The sequence below is a fragment of the Budorcas taxicolor genome, chromosome 4, assembly GCF_023091745.1.
Source record: "Budorcas taxicolor isolate Tak-1 chromosome 4, Takin1.1, whole genome shotgun sequence".
NCBI lineage: Eukaryota > Metazoa > Chordata > Mammalia > Artiodactyla > Bovidae > Budorcas > Budorcas taxicolor.
In genome coordinates this window covers 105,281,067-105,300,119 of record NC_068913.1, presented here as the reverse complement: position 1 = coordinate 105,300,119, position 19,053 = coordinate 105,281,067, and the positions used below count along the sequence as shown (strand labels likewise).

At 44.6% G+C, this 19,053-nt stretch overlaps 1 protein-coding gene across 8 annotated transcripts in view; it reads left to right on the top strand.

Annotated features, from left to right (window-relative positions):
• The window catches only part of SLC37A3 (solute carrier family 37 member 3), a 172,130-nt gene that overhangs the window by 110,260 nt on the left and 42,817 nt on the right, over positions 1 to 19,053 (top strand). For 3 of the 8 annotated variants that reach the window (XM_052638524.1, XM_052638522.1, XM_052638513.1), the window contains one exon: positions 3,473 to 4,274. The exons of 3 other annotated variants lie outside the window; for them this stretch is intronic. In XM_052638524.1, the coding sequence (XP_052494484.1) occupies positions 3,473 to 3,667 (195 nt within the window). In that variant the 3' untranslated portion in view covers positions 3,668 to 4,274. Of the gene's footprint in view, positions 1 to 3,472; positions 4,275 to 19,053 lie in introns of those variants that run through there. 2 more of the 8 variants (XM_052638514.1, XM_052638515.1) reach the window with 2 other exon arrangements.

The window sequence follows — 19,053 nt, the reverse complement described above, 5'->3', positions numbered from 1 at the left end:
TTCAAGCATTTTGGGAAAAAACACACACCTAGAGATAAAGCAAAAAGTGTCAACAATCTTTGAAAACTTTCTTTGTTTATTTTTGGCTGTGCTGGGTCTTTGTGCCTGGGCTTTTCTCTAGTTTTGGAGACTGCAGGCTACTCTTCATTGAGGTGCACGGGCTTCTCAGTGCAGCGGCTTCATGCAAAGCATGGGCTCCAGGGCATGTGATCTCAATAATCGAGGCTCCCGGGCTCTAGAGCAGAGGCTCAGCAGTTGTGGCGCACGGGCTTAGTTGCTCTGAGGCAGGTGGGATCCTCCTGGACCAGGCATCGAACCTGTGTCTCCTGCACTGGCAGGTCGACCTTTACCACTGAGCCACCAGGGAAGCCCCCCACAATGTCAGCAACTTTTAAATCTAAGTGAGGTTATATGGCTGATCGGTGTGCTGTTCTTTCAATCTTTCTATATATTTATATTTGAGCACTTTTGTAATAATAAGTTGCTGAGAGTGAGGGGTAGCGGCAGTAGACACCCGGTGAATCTGAGGGTCCTTGAGTATATCACAGGTATGGGAGAGCTTAGTTATACCAGACTTGAAAAAATCTTTTCATTCTATGAGGCTCAAAGGGTAGTGTTTGGGGCTGAATTTTGTCCCCTCAAAATTCATACACTGAGGGACTTCCCTGGCGATTCAGTGGTTAAGACTCAGTGCTTCCACTGCAGGGAGCACAGGTTCGATCCCCAGTTGGGGAACTAAGATCCTACATGTTGGTGATGTGGCCAAAAAAATCCGCATATTGAAATGCTAACTCCCAGGACCTCAGAATGTGACTGCGTTCAGAGATAGGACCTTTACAGAGGTTAAATGAGGCCATTGGAATACTGTCTTGTAAGAAGAGGAAATTTGGACACAGACTGGCAGAGAAGACAATGTGAGATGGATTAAATGTTTGTGTCCCCTGCCCCCCAAGTTTGTGTGTTGAAGCTTTAACCCTTCAAGGTAGTGGTATTTTGGGATGGAGACTTTGGGAGATAATTAGGTTTAGATGAAGTTGTGAGGGCAGAGCCCTGTTAGGGACTGAAGGTTTGTGTCCTCCAAAATGCATGTGCAGAAACTATACACCCCTCCCTGTGGTGGTGTTAGACGGTGGGGCTTGTGTGGGTAACAAGCATGAGATGAGGTCCTGGGGTGGAGCTCTCGTGAATGGGATTAGCATCCTCCCCATAGTCACCGCAGAGCTTGCTTGCTATGCTCTGCTCTCTGCCACCTGAGCACACAGGAGTCCATGGTCTGCAACCTGGAAGAAGGCCTTCACCGGAACGTGACCAGGACTGGCACCCGAGCCTGGACTTCCAGCCTCTCGAACTCTGAGAAATAAACTTTTATTTATATATACCACCCAGTTTATGGTATTTGCTATAGCAGTCTGAGCTAAGGCAGCACCGCATGATAGCACCTTTGTCAGAAGAGAGAGACCCCAGAACCCCTTCCACCCTGTGAGAAGATGAGAAGACAGAGAGAAGGTGGCTGTCTCAGAGCCTAGAGGGGAGTGCTCCCCAGAGCCCGACCAGGTCAGCACCTTGATCTTGGACTCCGGCTTCCACAGCTGCGAGAAAACAAATTTCTGTTGTTTAAGGCAGGCAGTCTGTGGTGTGTTGTTATGGAGACCCAAGCAGGCCAATACACGATACGAAGACAGTCATCTACGGGCCTCAGAAGAGACCTCCCCCCTCACACCTTCACCTCGAATGTTTGTTCTCTACAAGTGAGAAGCATTTCTGTCGTGAGCCACACCCTTAGGGCAGCCCTAGACCACATACGAGTATTATTTACCATTGTTTACACTTCCTTAAATGAAGCACAGCTCTCACATAGGAAAAAGAGTTCCACCGGGGTGAAGTTCAAACTCCCCTGTGCTTTCCTGTGGTTAGGGCAATCCAGATGGCAGCGGGAGGTCATCCACCTGAGAGAGATCAGATAGTGGAGGGGGCCCCAGACTGCGGGAGCCTCTGCGGGCTATACTTTGGACCTTTGACCTTGAGGACAGAATTTGCTTTTTAGTAACTATTTCCTTTTGTCTTCCCATGATGTTAATAGAGCTATATCTTATAATTAAGTTGTAGGGTGAAAAAGTTATATATAATAATTGAAAATAAACTTTTCCTGTGATGGTCAAGCTAGGAATAATCAACAGAGGCAAGATCAGCCATCTGTAGTCTGAGGGTGCAGACACAAGGCTTCTGAATGGTGTTAAAGAAGAAGCCCTGGCTTTGATTTAGACAAACACAAGCATGACTCTTCCCTCTTCCAATTAAGAACTGTGAGACCTTTAACTGGGGGCGATTGTGTAACTTCTATGGACCATACTTTCCTTAGCTGTAAAATGGGCAGAATATCACCTGCCTAGCAGATACTGGGAAGACTGGAGCTACTGTACTTAAGCCTTGGGTGTAAGGCCTGGACCCAAATGGCAGTGTTATTACTGCTGCTGTTTTGGGGGAACACTCAATAAAGGTGATGGCAGAGCAGGGAAGGGAAACACAGTAAAGATAAAAGAAAGCTATGTTATACTTAGTTAAAATCACAGAGACAAAAAGTAGAATGGTGGTTGCCAGGGGCTGGGTGAAGGGAGAAACGGGGAGTTATTGTTCAACGGGTATAATTTCAGTTTTGTTAGATGAAAAGACTCCTGCAGATGGATGGTGGTGATGATTGCATAGCAACATGAATGTACTGAAAACCACTGAATTATACAATTAAAAATGATTAAGATAGTAAATTGTAAGTTATGTGTATTTCACCACAAGAAGAAAAAATTGGAAAAGAAATACCTTCTTCCACAGTACAGTACACTTGAAAACAGGGGAGTTGGGAAAAAAAAACAAACCAACTATTAGCCACAAAGTCATTGATAAATTTGACTATGTAAAAGGCAAAAATTCTACAGGGCAAAGATCAGTCCACACAAAGTCAAAAGACAAAGCACAAATGAGGAAAAATATTTTCAATTATATCAAACAGAGCTCATTGCCATGCTGAAGAAGGAAGTTCATATATTAGGAGAATGGCCTGTCAGAGGGCCAGAAAGGTCTGGAGAACACGAATTCTCTAGTTTCTCCAGGGCCTTGCAGAGGCACCCAGGGTGGGGCAGGTTGGTGGGGCAGACAGTTCTTCAGGCTGCATAATGTCCCAGCCCAAATATCCCTCTACACCCTCCATGACAGTTTTCTCTGGATTTGATGATAACAGCACATTATTGACCAGATCTTTTGTTAGAGAAACGTTATTGATCTCAGACATATCAGTACGTTTTTAGAGAATGATACAGTTAACATCACTGGAGGAAGTTATTAGAGCTTAAAATTGACCAAGCGTTCATTATGCAACTTCTGATTGTCCTTATCCTGCACATTTTGCCCCATTCGGTCTCTGTTCCAGCATTGCTGCTGCTGTTGTTTAGTCACTAAGTTGTGTTTGACTCTTTTTCAGCTCCATGAACTACAGCCCACCAGGCTCCTTCTGTCCATAGGATTTCCCAGACAAGAATACTGGAGTAGGTTGCCATTTCCTCCTCCAAGGGCTCTTCCTGACCCAGGGATCGAACCTGCGTCTCCTGCATTGGCAAGTGGATTCTTTCCCAGTGAGCCACCAGGGAAGCCTGTTCCAACCTTGTGTATATTATAAATGTAAAATCTTTTCAGGATGATGCATCATGAAATTTTGAGTGAAGAAGAATTTTTTGGTGAATTTTATGCAGAGACTTGTTCTGATTGTCTGAGCAACATTTACACTAGTGTCTCAGAAGATGACAGTTCTTCAGAATATAGTTCTGATTCAGACAATGTGAATGTTAGACCAACAAAAAGACAAAAACCTTAGTGACTGACTCTGATACAGAAAGTGAAAACGAAACCCACACTGCTGGAGAACACTCCTTTGCTTCTACAGAAGAATAGATTGAAGATAACATTTCGCAAAAATCAGAAGACTTTACAGGTGTTTCACGTGTAACTGTTGACTGTGAAAGTGAAAGTAACTCAGGCATGTCTGACTCTTTGTGACCCCATGGGCTATACAGTCTATGGAATTGTCCAGGCCAGAATACCTGAGTGGGTAGCTGTCCCCTTCTCCAGGGGATCTTTCCAACCCAGGGATTGAACCCAGGTCACCCACATTGTTGAATGTAGTAACCTGCAAAGTGTTAGTGCAATAACAGAATTCTTTTTTAGCCAGCCAAAATAAAAGTCACCAGCCACAGACATTACTTTCTGCAAAAATCCCCTGGTCAATAATGAGCTAAAATCTTTTCAGATACATATTAGGTATCTATAAATATTTATTGAATCCTTTCATGTATTAGAGTATTTTTGTTCCTAGGGCTGCTGGAACAAAGAACACAAACTTGGTTAAAACAATGGAACTTTTACAGTTCTAGAGGCAAGAAGTTTGAAATCAAAGTGTCAGAAGAGGGACTTCCCTGGTGGTCCAGTGGTTAAGACTCCATGCTTTGGACTCAAGAGGCATGGGTTTGATCCCTGGTTGGAGAACTAAGATGCCACATGCTGCATTACAAAAAATGTTAAAAAAAAAAAAAAAGGTATCAGAAGGACCAGGTTCCCCCTGATGCTCATAGGTTACTTCCTTGCCTCCTCTTAGTTTCTGGTGGCCCTAGGCATTCCTAGGCCTTGAGTAGCATGGCTCCAATCCCTCTCTGCCCCTCCACGTGGCTTTCTTCTCTGTGTATCTTAGTCCTTGCCTCATCTTACAAGGACACCAGTCATTGGATTTAGGGCATACCCTATATCCAAGATGCTTTTACCTTAACACCCTTAACTAATTACATCTTCAAAGACTCTATTTTCAAATAAGGTCACATTCTGAAATTCTGGGTGGATGTGAATTTGGGGAGGGGGACACTATTCACGTTTTTAGTTACAACATAGAGCTTTTTTAGTTGCAACTTAAAACCCCATCTAAGTAGCTTAAACAAATAAAAATAACTGTTGAAACAATTAGCAGAAAAGCCTAGAAATACATGGAACATTAAGAATGGCTTGACCAAGAAAGTCAGTCTTTCTCGTTCATTCTGATCTGTCTTCTGCTGTGCTGGCCTCATTCTTAGGCTCTGTCGTGTGGCTTTTGGCAACTCTTGGCTCACATCCTCCTTGTAATCCAAGCAAAAATGATCTAGTGTCTCTCTCTCCAAAACAGCATGATCAAACATTTCATGCATATCATTAACTTTTTTCTGGAGTATAATTGCTTTATAATGTTGTGTTAGTTTCTGCTGTATAAGGAGGTGAATTGGCTATATGTATACATATATATGTATGGAATATAAAGAAAGCTGAGCACTGAAGAACTGTTCCTTTGGAAGTGTGGTATTGGAGAAGACTCTTGAGAGTTCCTTGGACTGCAAGGAGATCAAACCAGTTAATCCTAAAGGAAATCAACCCTGAATATTTATTGGAAGGACTGATGCTGAAGCTGAAGCTCCAATACTTTGGCCACCTGATGTGAAGAACTAACTTATTGGAAAAGACCCTGATGCTGGGAAAGATTGAAGGCAAAAGGAGAAGGGAATGACAGAGGATGAGATGGTTGGATGGCATCACTGACTCAAAGAACATGTGTTTGAACAAACTTCAGGAGTTGGTGATGGACAGAGAAGCCTGGTGTGCTCCAGTCCATGGGGTCTCAAAGAGTCAGACACACTGAGTGATTGAACTAAGCTGAACTGATGCATGCATCCCTTTCCCCTTGAGCTTCTTTCCCACCCTCATCCCGCCCCTCTAGGTCATCACAGAGAACCAAGTTCAGTTCCCTGTGCTATATAGCAGCTTCCCACTGGCTATCTAATTTATACATGGTAGTGTGCTGAGAAAAGAAAAGATGTGAAAGGCAAAGAAGAAAAGGAAAGATATATCCATTTGAATATAGAGTTCTAAAGAAGAGCAAGGAGAGATAAGAAAGCCTTCCTCAGCAATCAATGCAAAGAAATAGAGGAAAGCAATAGAATGGGAAACACTAGAAATCTCTTCAAGAAAATTAGAGATAAAGGGAACATTTCATGCCAACATGGGCACAACAAAGGACAGAAATGGCAAGGACCTAACAGAAGCAGAAGCTATTAAGAAGAGGTGGCAAGAATACATAGAAGAACTGTACAAAAAGATCTTTGTGACCCAGATAACTACGATGGTGTGATCATTCACCTAGAGCCAGACATCCTGGAATGTAAAGTCAAGTGGGCCTTGGAAAGCATCACTAAGAACAGAGCTAGTGGAAGTTATGGAATTCCAGTTGAGCTATTTCAAATCCTGAAAGATGATGCTGTGAAAGTGCTGTACTCAATATGCCAGAGAATTTGGAAAACTCAGCATTGGCCACAGGACTGGAAAAGGTCAATTTTCGTTCCAATCCCAGTGAAAGGCAATGCCAAAGAATGTTGAGACTACCGCACAATTGCACTCATCTCACACTCTAGTAAAGTAATGCTCAAAATTCTCCAAGCCAGGCTTCAACAGTATGTGAACCATGAACTTCCAGATGTTGAAGCTGGATTTAGAAAAGGCAGAGGAACCAGAGATCAAATTGGCAGCATCCGTTGGATCATCAAAAAAGCAAGAGAGTTCCAGAAAAACATCTACTTTTGCTTTTTGATTACACCAAAGCATTTGACTGTGTGGATCAGAACAAACTGTTGAAAAATTCTTCCAGAGATGGGAATACCAGACCACCTGACCTGCCTCCTGAGAAATCTGTGTGCAAGTCAAGAAGCAACAGTTAGAACTGGACATGGGAAAACAGACTGGTTCCACCTCGGGAAAGGAGTACGTCAAGGCTGTATATTGTCACCTGCTTATTTAACTTATATGCAGAGTACATCATGTGAAATGCCAGGCTGGAGGAAGTGCAAGCTGGAATCAAGATTGCCGGAAGAAATATCAATCACCTCAGATATGCAGATGACACCACCCTTATGGCAGAAAGTGAAGAAGAACTAAAGAGCCTCTTGATGAAAGTGAAAGGGGGGAGTGAAAAAGTTGGCTTAAAGCTCAACATTCAGAAAACTAAGATCATGGCATCCAGTCCCATCACTTCATGACAAATAGATGGGGAAACAATGGAAACAGTGTCAGACTTTATTTTTCTGGGCTCCAAAATCACTGCAGATGGTGACTGAAGCCATGAAATTAAAAGACGTTTGCTCCTTGGAAGGAAAGTTATGACCAACCTAGATAGCATGAAAAGCAGAGACATGACTTTGTCAACAAAGGTCCATCTAGTGAAAGCTATGGTTTTTCCAGTAATCATGTATGGATGTGAGAGTTGGACTATAAAGAAAGCTGAATGCCAAAGAATTGATGCTTTTGAACAGTGGTGTTGGAGAAGACTCTTTAGAGTCCCTTGGACTGCAAGGAGATCCAACCAGTCCATCCTAAAGTATCAATTCTGAATATTCATTGGAAGGACTGATGCTGAAGCTGAAACTCCAATACTTTGGCCACCTGATGGAAAGAACTGACTTCTTTAAAAACACCCTGATGCTGGGAAAGATTGAGGGCAGGAGGAGAAGGGGACAACAGAGGATGAGATGGTTGGATGGCATCACCGACTGAATGGACATGAGTTTGAGCAAGCTCTAGGAATTGGTGATGGACCAGGAGGCCTGGCGTGCTGCAGTTCATGGGGTCGCAGAGTCGGACACGACTGAGCGACTGCACTGAACTGAACTGAGTGTGTACATATCAGAGCTGCTTTCCCAGTTCATCCCACCCTCCCCTCCCACTCTGTGTCCACGTGTCTATTCTCTACCTCCGTCTCTATTTCTGTTCTGCAAATAATATTTTGGTTTTGATTAGGTTTCATCAGTTCAGTTCAGTCGCTCAGTCGTGTCCAACTCTGTGACCCCATGAACCGCAGCACGCCAGGCTTCCCTGTCCATCACCAACTCCCTGAGTCCACCCAAACCCATGCCCATTGAGTTGGTGATGCCATCCAGCTGTCTCATCCTCTATCGCTCCCTTCTCCTCCTGCCCCCAATCCCTCCCCACATCAGGGTCTTTTCAAATGAGTCAGCTGTTTGCATCAGGTGGCCAAAGTATTGGAGTTTCAGCTTCAACATCAGTCCTTCCAATGAAGACCCAGGATTGATCTCCTTTAGGATGGACTGGTTGGATCTCCTTGCAGTCCAAGGGACTCTCAAGAGTCTTCTCCAACACCGCAGTTCAAAAGCATCAGTTCTTCGGCGCTCAGCCTTCTTTATAGTCCAACTCTCACATCCATACATGACAGCTGAGAAAAACCATACCCTTGACTAGACGGATCTTTGTTGGCAAAGTAATGTCTCTGCTTTTGAATATGCTGTCTAGGTTGGTCATAACTTTCCTTCCAAGGAATAAGCGTCTTTTAATTTCATTGCTTCACCATCTGCAGTGATTTTGGAGCCCAGAAAAATAAAGTCTGACATTGTTTCCACTGTTTCCCCATCTATTTGTCATGAAGTGATGGCACTGGATGCCATGATCTTAGTTTTCTGAATGTTGAGCTTTAAGCCAACTTTTTCACTCTCCTCTTTCACTTTCATCAAGAGGCTCTTTAGTTCTTCACTTTCTGCCATAAGGGTGGTGTCATCTGCATATCTGAGGTGATTGATATTTCTTCCAGCAATCTTGATTCAAGCTTGTGCTTCCTCCAGCCCAGCGTTTCTCATGATGTACTCCGCCTATAAGTTAAATGAGCAGGATGGCGTACTCCTTTCCCAAGTTGGAACCAGTCTGTTTTTCCACGTCCAGTTCTAACTGTTGCTTCCTGACCTGCATATAGGTTTCTCAAGAGGCAGGTCAGGTGGTCTGGTATTCCCATATCCTTCAGAATTTTCCACAGTTTATTGTGATCCACACAGTCAAAGGCTTTGGCATAGTCAATAAAGCAGAAATAGATGTTTTTCTGGAACTCTCTTGCTTTATCTATGATCCAGCAGATGTTGGCAATCTGATCTCTGGTTCCTCTGCCTTTTCTAAAACCAGCTTGAACATCTGGAATTTGACGGTTCATGTATTGGAGAATTTTAAGCATTACTTTACTAGTGTGTGAGATGAGTGCAATTGTGTGGTAGTTTGAGCATTTTTTGGCATTGCCTTTCTTTGGGATTGGAATGAAAACTGACCTTTTTCAGTCCTGTGGCCACTGCTGAGTTTTCCAAATTTGCTGGCATATTGAGTGCAGCACTTTCACAGCATCATCTTTCAGGATTTGAAATAGCTTAACTGGAATTCCATCACCTCCACTAGCTTTGTTTGTAGTGATGCTTTCTAAGGCCCACTTGACTTCACATTCCAGGATGTCTGGCTCTAGGTGAGTGTGAGTGATTATCTGGGTCGTGAAGATCTTTTTTGTACATTTCTTCTGTGTATTCTTCTTAATATCTTCTGCTTCTGTTAGGTCCTTGCCATTTCTGTCCTTTATTGAGCCCATCTTTGCATGAAATATTCCTTTGGTATCTCTAATTTTCTTGAAGAGATCTCTAGTCTTTCCCATTCTGTTCTTTTCCTCTATTTCTTTGCATTGATTGCTGAGGAAGGTTTTCTTATCTCTCCTTGCTATTCTTTGGAACTCTGTATTCAAATGGGCATATCTTTCCTTTTCTCCTTTGCTTTTCACTTCCCTTCTTTTCACAGCTATTTGTAAGGCCTCCTCAGACAGCCATTTTGCTTTTTTGCATTTCTTTTTCTTGGGATGGTCTCCTGTACAATGTCACGAAATTCCATCCATAGTTCATCAGGCACTCTGTCCATCAGATCTAGGCCCTTAAATCTATTTCTCACTTCCACTGTATAGTCATAAGGGATTTGATTTAGGTCATATCTGAATGGTCTAGTGGTTTTCTCCACTTTCTTCAATTTCATTCTGAATTTGACAATAAGGAGTTCATGATCTGAGCCACAGTCAGCTCCCAGTCTTGTTTTTGCTGACTTTATAGAGCTTCTCCATCTTTGGCTGCAAAGAATATAATCAATCTGATTTCGGTGTTGACCATCTGGTGATGTCCATGTACAGAGTCGTCTCTTGTGTTGTTGGAAGAGGGTGTTTGCTATGACCAGTGCATTTTCTTGGCAAAACTCTATTAGTCTTTGCCCTGCTTCATTCCACATTCCAAGGCCAAATTTGCCTGTTACTCCAGGTGTTTCTTGACTTCCTACTGTTACATTCCAGTCCCCTATAACGAAAAGGCCATCTCTTTTGGGTGTTAGTTCTAGAAGGTCTTGTAGGTCTTTATAGAACCATTCAACTTCAGCCTCTTCAGTGTTACTGGTCGGGGCATAGAATTGGATTACCGTGATATTGAATGGTTTGCTTTGGAAATGAACAGAGATCATTCTGTCGTTTTTGAGATTGCCTATCTCTAAATCAGTCACTGTGGCCAGGCCTGAGTCAGTGCTTCAGCTCTAGAACCAGGTGTTGAATGCACACAGACTAAGGATGGAGAAGGGGGTTCTCCTCAGGGTAAGCTTGGATTTGTATTACCAGGAAAAGCATGAATAGGTGCTAGGCAGTGAAGTATGTAGCCATCCACTAGAATGTTATTCTTCCCCCACAGTTAAAGAGTTTCTGGAAGATAGCAAGTCTGGTTTTCTTTCCTGTATTCCAGATACCTGGATAGCATCAAGCCTTCAAATAAATATTTCCTGAATTATTTTGAAATTTTAATATGATTTAGTCCCTGAGGACTTTATCCACTATAAAAACTGAGCCCCAGTTCCTGAACCAAGATGTGAAACCATAGCCCATCAAGACATTACTCTTTGTTGAGGTTGTTGTTTTCTGGCCGCATAGCTTGCAAGACCTTGGTTTCCCAACCAGGGATGGAACCCAGGATCAAAACAGTGAAAGCCCCGAGTCCTAACCATTGGATTGCCAGGGAATTCCAGAGATGCTGCTCTTTGTAAAGCCCTATTTAGGTAGACCAGTTTGCCATCTGTTGTGAGCTCTTTCTGAAAAACTTCCATGAAAGGGAACTGAGAAAAAAGGCTCATGTTGGGGTCCATGTGGCAGGAAGGAAAAACTGGGTGAAACTGAGGAACAAAGAAATACATTTCCATTTCCCCACTTTGTCCCAGCACACGGACACAAATCACAATATATCTGCAGGGACAGAGTATCGTTACTCTCAAGTGCCCAGGGGCCCTGGTGGAGAAAATAAGATTCTGAGCTTAGGCACGTGTCACCCCGGGGTTTAGGCCTGCAGGGTTGTACCTTAAACACCCGCAGAGGGGCCTTGTATCCCAGACACCAGAAGAGCCAGTGCCCAGAGGGTGAAATCAGACAGCCCTTTAGCCAGATGAAGCTGGACTTGGTAACCACACTGTGGAGTTTAATTTGCTGACCTAGATGTAGTTTGCAGCCCACAAAACCTCATACCACAGCAAAGCTTTTCTTGTGCTGAGACAGCTGGCAGAGCATGGTGTTGCAGTGACTCAGTTCTCAGTGAAGAGACTGAAGACATTAGAGGCAGAGTTAGAGTCCTAAGACCACAGTCCCAAGAGACCTTCCTGTTTATTCCAGGGTGAGAGAAGAGGAACCTTCTGTTTGTGGGCACTCATGTTTCATCAGAAGGGACGAGGCTGGGACTGTGGGGCTGGGCTGCGTGTACCCAGTCCACACATGATGGTCAGACAGTTATACTCAGACTGATCATTCAGCCTTAACCACACGGGCCAAAAGCATTTTTGGAAAGTGGGTCTTCCAACTCCGTGAATCAAGTCACATTTCTGTTTGCCTTCCATTTTGGAATTGGGACTAGTTGACATGAGGAAGCTGACATCAATAAAACTGGAGTTGAAAACTGTGGGTTCTGAGGACTTCCCATTAAACAGCAGATTGAACATGTATATAAACTTCAGCCTCCTCTCCAAGCCCCACTAAAATATGAGCAAAGAGACTTGAAAAAAAAAAAAGAAGACATGCATCCATGGGCTTCCCTGAGGCTCAGTGGGTAAAGAATCTGCCTCCAATGCAGGAGACAGAGGAGACGCAGGAGACGCAGGTTCACTGCCTGCGTCAGGAAGATCCCCTGGAGGAGGAAATGGCAACCCACTCCAGGACGCTTGCCTGGGAAATCCAATGGACAGAAGAGTCTGGGGGGCTACAGTCCAAAGGGTCACGAAGAGCTGGACATGACCAAGCACAAGCACAATCTTAAAAACAAAACCCAAATATATCTGTAGGAGAGATAAGAGTAGAAAGAAGGATCAGAAAAAAAAAAAAATTCTAGCTGAAGCCTATTGATGTTTTAGAGAAATACATTTACTTCAGAGATATTTCCCTCCTGTGAAACACATATCTAATAATAAGTTGTTAGATATTGTTACATTGATCAGTGACAGAGATGCTCACCATTTTTATGTAACGTGTCTACATGCTGTGTTGGTGATTTAACTTTACATAATCTATGTCCTCAAAAGAATACATCTTAGAGTATATTGATAGAAAGGTGTCAAGGGATTTAAATATATCCATGCGAGTTTTTAATATCAACCAGTACTTTTCAATCCTAGCAGCGCATTAAAATCACTTCTGTGTGCTTATTAACAGTGAGAATCTTTGCTAAAAATATATACTCCTAGGCCCTTCCTCAGGTTTATGAAATAACAGGATTGTGGATGGAGGAATTGCTATGAATCTATTTTTCCTTCAACTATTTATTATGAGAATTTCAAACTTAGAGAAAGGTTGAAAAAATATAATGTTCATCCTCTACCTTCTACCTAGATTCTGCAATTATTAACATTTCAAGACTTTCTTTTTTTTCCTTTTCTTTGTCTCTCTCTGGCTATAAAATTTTCTGCTGAGACATCTGAAAGTAAATTTCAGACATCTTGACATTTTATTCTCATTGTGGGTCAAATTATGTTTCCCCCAAGGAGAAGTCCTAACCCCTGGTACCAGTGAATGTGACCTTATTATAAGCAGGGTCTTTGCAGATGTAATCAGGTTAAAATGAGAGAATATTGGGTTAGGGTGGGCCCTAAACCCAATAACTGATGTCCTTATAAGGAGAGATAGATTGAAGTCCCAGAGAAACACACAGGAAAGGACAAGTGACCACAAAGGCAGAGATGGAGTTAGTGCTGTCATAAGCCAAGGAACACCTCAGATTGCCAGCAAACACCAGATGCTAGGAATAAGCAAGGAAAGATCATCCTGGTGCCTTCAGACACAGCTGATACCTGGTTTGAGACCTCTAGCCTTCAGAACAGAAAGAGGATATATTTCTGTTGTTGTAAACCACCTAGCTTGTGATTGTTTGATATAGAAGTTTTAGAAAATTAATATAACCTCTACAACCTCTAAACACAGGATTTCCCCAAAGCCAGATATTTCATAGGAGTAAGAACATTCTTTTCATATCAATGCCACTACCACATCTAAGAAAATTAAGACTCATTCTATAATTTCCAATTCATAATCAAAAGGATCCAATTGCACTCAAAATAACTTTTGCAGACTTTCTTTTTTGGTCAGGATCCAACCAAGGTATCTTATATTCATTTGATGTTATATTTCTCTAATTTCTTTCATTCTATAGTAATCTACCTTTAAAATAAAAAAAAAGAAAGACATTAATTTTTCAAGTATCCAGGTGATAGAGAAAAAATTATTCTCAAACTATAAAGAAAAAAAAACTATAAAGAAGACTTTATGCACGATTATTACAACAGGGGAGAGAGAAGGAGTTCAACTCTGAATACAGCCTGGTTAGGTGGGGATGTATGGCCAAAAGGCAGGTGAGGGAGTCAGTGTATGGTGATGGAGACAAGATGTGGGGAGGGGGATCTTGCTAAACTGGCTTAACAGGGTTCTCGCTAGAGATACGTCGAGAGCTTAGACCTGATCATGGGTAGAAGAAGAGGAACTTGATCAGATATTAAAGGAGATCAGATAGCGGGGTTGACTGGTAAAGAACCCACCCACAAAAACAGGAGACCCAAGAGATGCGGATTTGATCCCTGGGTCGGGAAGATCCCCTGGAGAAGGAAATAGCAACCCACTCTAGTATTCTTGCCTGGAAAATTCCATGGACAGAGGAGCCCATGGGGTCACAGAGTCGGGCACCACTGAGCACGTATGCACCACCATTACCACCTGCAGAGATTGGGTGGGGTAGGCCCAAGGCAGGGTGGAGGCCTTGATGAAAGAGGGTGCAGAGGAACCTCACGAAAGTCTGGTTAAAGAGAGAGCCTTTGTCATAGCTTTTAAGTGTCTTATACTGTGTTCCACACTGTGAACTTGTCTTACTGATTTCTCTTGGTATAACTTAACTGTTCCTCTCTCCCCATATTTTCTGTAAACTGGAGTGTAGGTCATGAGGCTTGGTTAGAAGTATGTTCATCACTTCAACAGGAATAATTCATAGGTGGTATTGTGTATTTTGGATTATATCATATCAGAAGGTGCATAATTGTTGCACTATTAGTGCTCAGTTTGATTGCTTGGTTAAGATGGTGACTACCAGATCTCTCCAGTGTAAAGAGAAGTTTTCCATTTGTAAGTAATTTGTAAGTCATCTATGGGTGTTACTTTAACCCAATATAAGTATTTTACTGTTTCACCCAGTAGTTCCATTGATGATCTTTGCTTAGATCACTTACTTTATTGCAGGGTGCGAAATAGTGATTTCCAGTTCTATCGTTTCTTTCAGTTTTATTGACCGGTATTTCGCTTTTGTTTTGATTATCGCAGTGATCATGTGGATTTTGTTTTATTCATCGTGCTACCAATTGTAGTCATTATTTATTTTGATGCTCTGGTTTCCTCAAATTTGGCCAGTAAGAATCCTTTTCAGCTAGCTCCTATGTTTTTTGACTACTTCTTTGTTTTCTGGCACAATTTGATGCCCTAGGCTCACTTTCCCTGCCTGAGATTTGGGATTGGCTATTTGTTCAAGGGATAGAAAACATGGCCATCCTCCTTAATTACTTATAAGTAAGATGTCACTTTCCTTACCACTTAAAATAAGCTTAATACTGGCTAATTGTTTATTATTACTGTGTGCCAGGTACTCTGCAAGTGTTTTCCATGCATTCAGTTCAGTCGTGTCTGACTCTTTGCGACCCCACGAATCACAGCTCGCCAGGCCTCCCTGTCCATCACCAGCTCCTGGAGTTTACCCAAGCTCATGTCCATCAAGTCGGTGATGCCATCCAGCCATCTCATCCTCTGTCATCCCCTTCTCCTCCTGTCCCCAATCCCTCCCAGCTTCAGGGTCTTTTCCAATGAGTCAACTCTTCGCATTTAATTCATGTACAAATTCTTTGCGGTAAATACTTTCACGTATCCCCATTTTCAGATGAGGAAATCAGGGTGTGAAGTAAAGCAAATTGCAGGGCCATTCGGCTAGCAAGTGGAGGAGTTAAAATCAGAACTCAGATCATTCTGACTCCAAAATCAAGCTTGGAATCCCCGTGATATATTACCAGTTTTGCTACAGAAAGAGAAACTACTTTAAAAGTGCTGAACTTCATAACATAGATAACACAAAACAAAAGCCTCATGCTTTACAATGATACCTATTACACAAAATGTAAAGAAAGAAATCCTTGAGAAATTTGGTAACGTTCCCATTCATTCCAAAATGCCAATAATCACCGTTTAGGGTAACCTGGGTGAGGACTGGAATGTGATTGGCAGCTCAACAAGAAGCCTTATCATGGAGTAAATTGGAGCAGGGACTCTGGACCAAGTCATCGTTAAAGCCTTCCAAGCGTCTCCCAGTTGCAACATTTTTCTGTTTCTGGGGTGATCTGTTTAGTGCTTCAGCTGTCCAGGTTAAAGAGAGGGATAGCTAGGGGCTGGAGGGAGATCTGTTGTGATTATGTAACTGTGTCCTGGTTCTCAATGTCCTAGGGTGCCATGAAAGATAGGGGGGACTTGCCCAGTCAAGGGCTGTGACGCCTGGAAGAAGGGGCCCCTTTTTCTAATCTGCACAAAGGTGCCCTGTGGGCTGTAGAGGCTCTACCCAAGTAAAGTCCTCCCAGCTTGAGACTGACTGTTTTGAGTTCAAGGGCAAGAGACTCCCCATTATCTCATAATGAGAGAAAACTTTCTGCTCCCAACAGGAATTTCCAGTTAGAGTTATTAGCTTAGGTATAACCTGAAATTTAAATGTAATTACATTTCTCTTAGAGCTGAGGTTGCTCCTAGCAACCTGCCAGTTCCCTTCCCAGGAGGAAGGGCGTCAGCCTCTTACTCTTCTTCTTTTCCACCTTGACCTCAGCGTCCAATTAAGGCTGTGTTTAGTGAGGAGCCTTAACCCAGACGCCAAGTCTCCGGCCTGTCTGTCCCCATGCTCTCCCTCCCTGGGTCTTTGCCTGGGGGCGGGGAGAGGTACCCGAGGACTGTGGGCAGTGGTGTGGGATATTGCAGGGAGCGATAGGTGGGGGGCCCATTAAGATAAAGAGGAAGAATAAACAGAAGCAGATGTGCCTTTCGCCCAGGTCCCCAGCTGACTGATAAGAGCTAGGCTCCGGAGCTGGGCCTGGCCTCCTGGAAGCTGGGAGCTGGGACAGGCCCCTCCATTCTCATCTCTCCATTGGATCCTGTTTCCCTTCCTGGGGGAACGGGCCAGAGGGGCTTTCCCTCCATTGGAATGCAAGCCAGATATATTCACAATCTATTACCAATGCCAGTGACTCCTTCAGATTGAAAAGATGTGTCCAGACACCATTCTCCTGTGAACTATGAAAGTGGAGACTGTGCACACACACGTACACACACACACCTCACACACACCCACACTCATACCCATCTAAGATTAAGAAGCCTCAGGCTGTCCCCAGTCCCCAGAACGATGGTCCCCCAAAGCTATGGGCCCCTCTCCAAGGGATGTGTTGCCTAAGCTTCACTACAGGGCTCTGGGCCTGAGGGAGAATGAGTGAAAGGGGAAATCTCTAGAAATCCTCCTGGCCCTAAAATTTCTCTGACTCTCAGAGCTGTTTGAGGCTGCCCACCCCCAATCCAGAAAGGATCAAACCAGTTGAAATTCTGTACCTTTGAGGGTGTGGGTTGGCACTGGGGTTGGGGCTAGCCATGGTCTGCACACCCCCTCCCCGGGACACCCCCTTCCACCCGGCCACCAGCATAGCGTTCTACAGCACTGTTTCCCTGTGAAAAAGAAAAAAATTATGGACCCTGAACAGATTTAAAACTTTGAATTTTTAATATTACCCCAATATGTGTACATTTCAACCTCAGTATAAACTCCATATGTGCATAAGTTGTCCATAATCATAAAATTCAAGCTGGAACGAAGGGAGATGCCAGGGTCTCACCCACCCACTCCCACCTTTGGGGGTGTCTCCTATAGGGGCTTCGGTTTCTTCCAGACAGACCCAGTGTGACCGACTGTGCTTCCTGGGTGATCCCTGGGCTCAGGTCTCACTGCCCTGACTCCTGTCCCTCCAGCCTGGGGGAGGTGGGGCCTCCTGCCGTGGTTTATCTCTGGGTCCCCATACCCTCCCCTCAATGGACTCCTGGCAGGCTGGAGGCAGAGAGGCAGCCTATGATAGAGGTGTGTTAGGTAGATGTCTCCAAAGCCTATGCTAAGAGGGGGACTCGCAGGCTGAGCGTATCCTGGTGACAGCAGCAGCAAAGGCAGCAGGACTGGGCAGAAGGTGTCGAAATGCAGCAGAGATGCCATAGCAGCACCTCCTCCCTCCATCCCAGAGTCGTCCCAAGCTGAGGCCGGGCTTGTGACCCCACCCCACCCCCGCAGCAGTGAGCTGGCCTGGGGACTGTCCCTGTTGGCCAGTAGACGTGGCGGCTCCCTTGAGGAGAGGTCTTTCCTGGGAAGGGACTGGCTAGGAGCTGCCCTCAGTCCCAAAGGGGAACCTGGGCAGAGGCCACAGCGTCCACCTCCGGTTCAAAGCCCAGCTCTGCAACTTCTAGTTATGTGACCTTGACCAGCTTCCTTATCCTTATTCAGTCAGCATTTCCTTATCTGTGATGAGGGAAACTGGGAGACCTTGTTCCTGCCATGGGACAGCCTCCACCCATGTCCTGCCCACTGCCCCCCAACTCCTGGGAGCTGGATGACCTCGCTCTCCCTGGCTTTTCCAGCTCGGGACAGAATGAGGAAACAACCAAGGTCCTCTGGCAGCCTGGCCTCCTGGTTCCCCCTCAGCTCCTTCCCAGGGTTTGTGTCGGGGGGGCAGGGGAGTCAGAGTTCTGGATCTGGTGTTCCTGCCTCCAGGCAGTGTGTCAGGCTCTGGTCCCTGGAGCCCCACAGGAAGGAAGGGGTGGGTGAACCAGGGCAGAATCCTGTGCCCCATCCCCAAATCCCACCTGCATTCTCAATAGTAGGAAAGATGGAAAGAAAGAAATCGAGTAAAGTGGGGTATGTGGAGGAGTACAGTGGCACCTGACTTCTTTAGGGACCCCTGCTACATACAGGGACTCGAAGTGAATGAGAAAAGGTCCCTCCTCTGGGGGACACAGCCCCGTGAGTGCTCAGCACAGTGAACAGTGCCTTTGTGCAGACTAGAAGAATGCCCCCAGTCCTCTCTGCGCACGCGAGGGGCGGTGCAGGACCTGCCCAACCTGATGGGGTGGCCCTGTAGGAAGGCTTCTGCCAATGCTGCGGACTCCTTGCCCAGCCTCTGCCCTGCCAGCTTTCTCAGCCCACACCACACTGCATAGCCTTGGGCTCTGCACATTTTGTGTAGTTGATGGCCTTAGGATGGACAGTCAGGTTATACGTATATATATGTGCCACAGAGCCTATCTTTCCAACATCAAACATCTCTCTCTGCCTTAGATGTTGCTTTCTGTGATGACATCCATAGATTCATTGAGCCCTGGAACTGCAAGGGACCCAGAGATTACTAATCACTGCTGACTGCTAAGGCCAGCAAGTCTATTCCCTTGGGGACAGACCATAGACACAGAAGCACCCCAACTCAAAGCCTTTGCCGCCACCCCCCCCCCCCCGCCCGCCCCAAGCTGCTTCTATACACATGTCCTGCCTGTCTCCCTTGCTCTGCTTAGAGTCCACATCCAGTGACCCATGT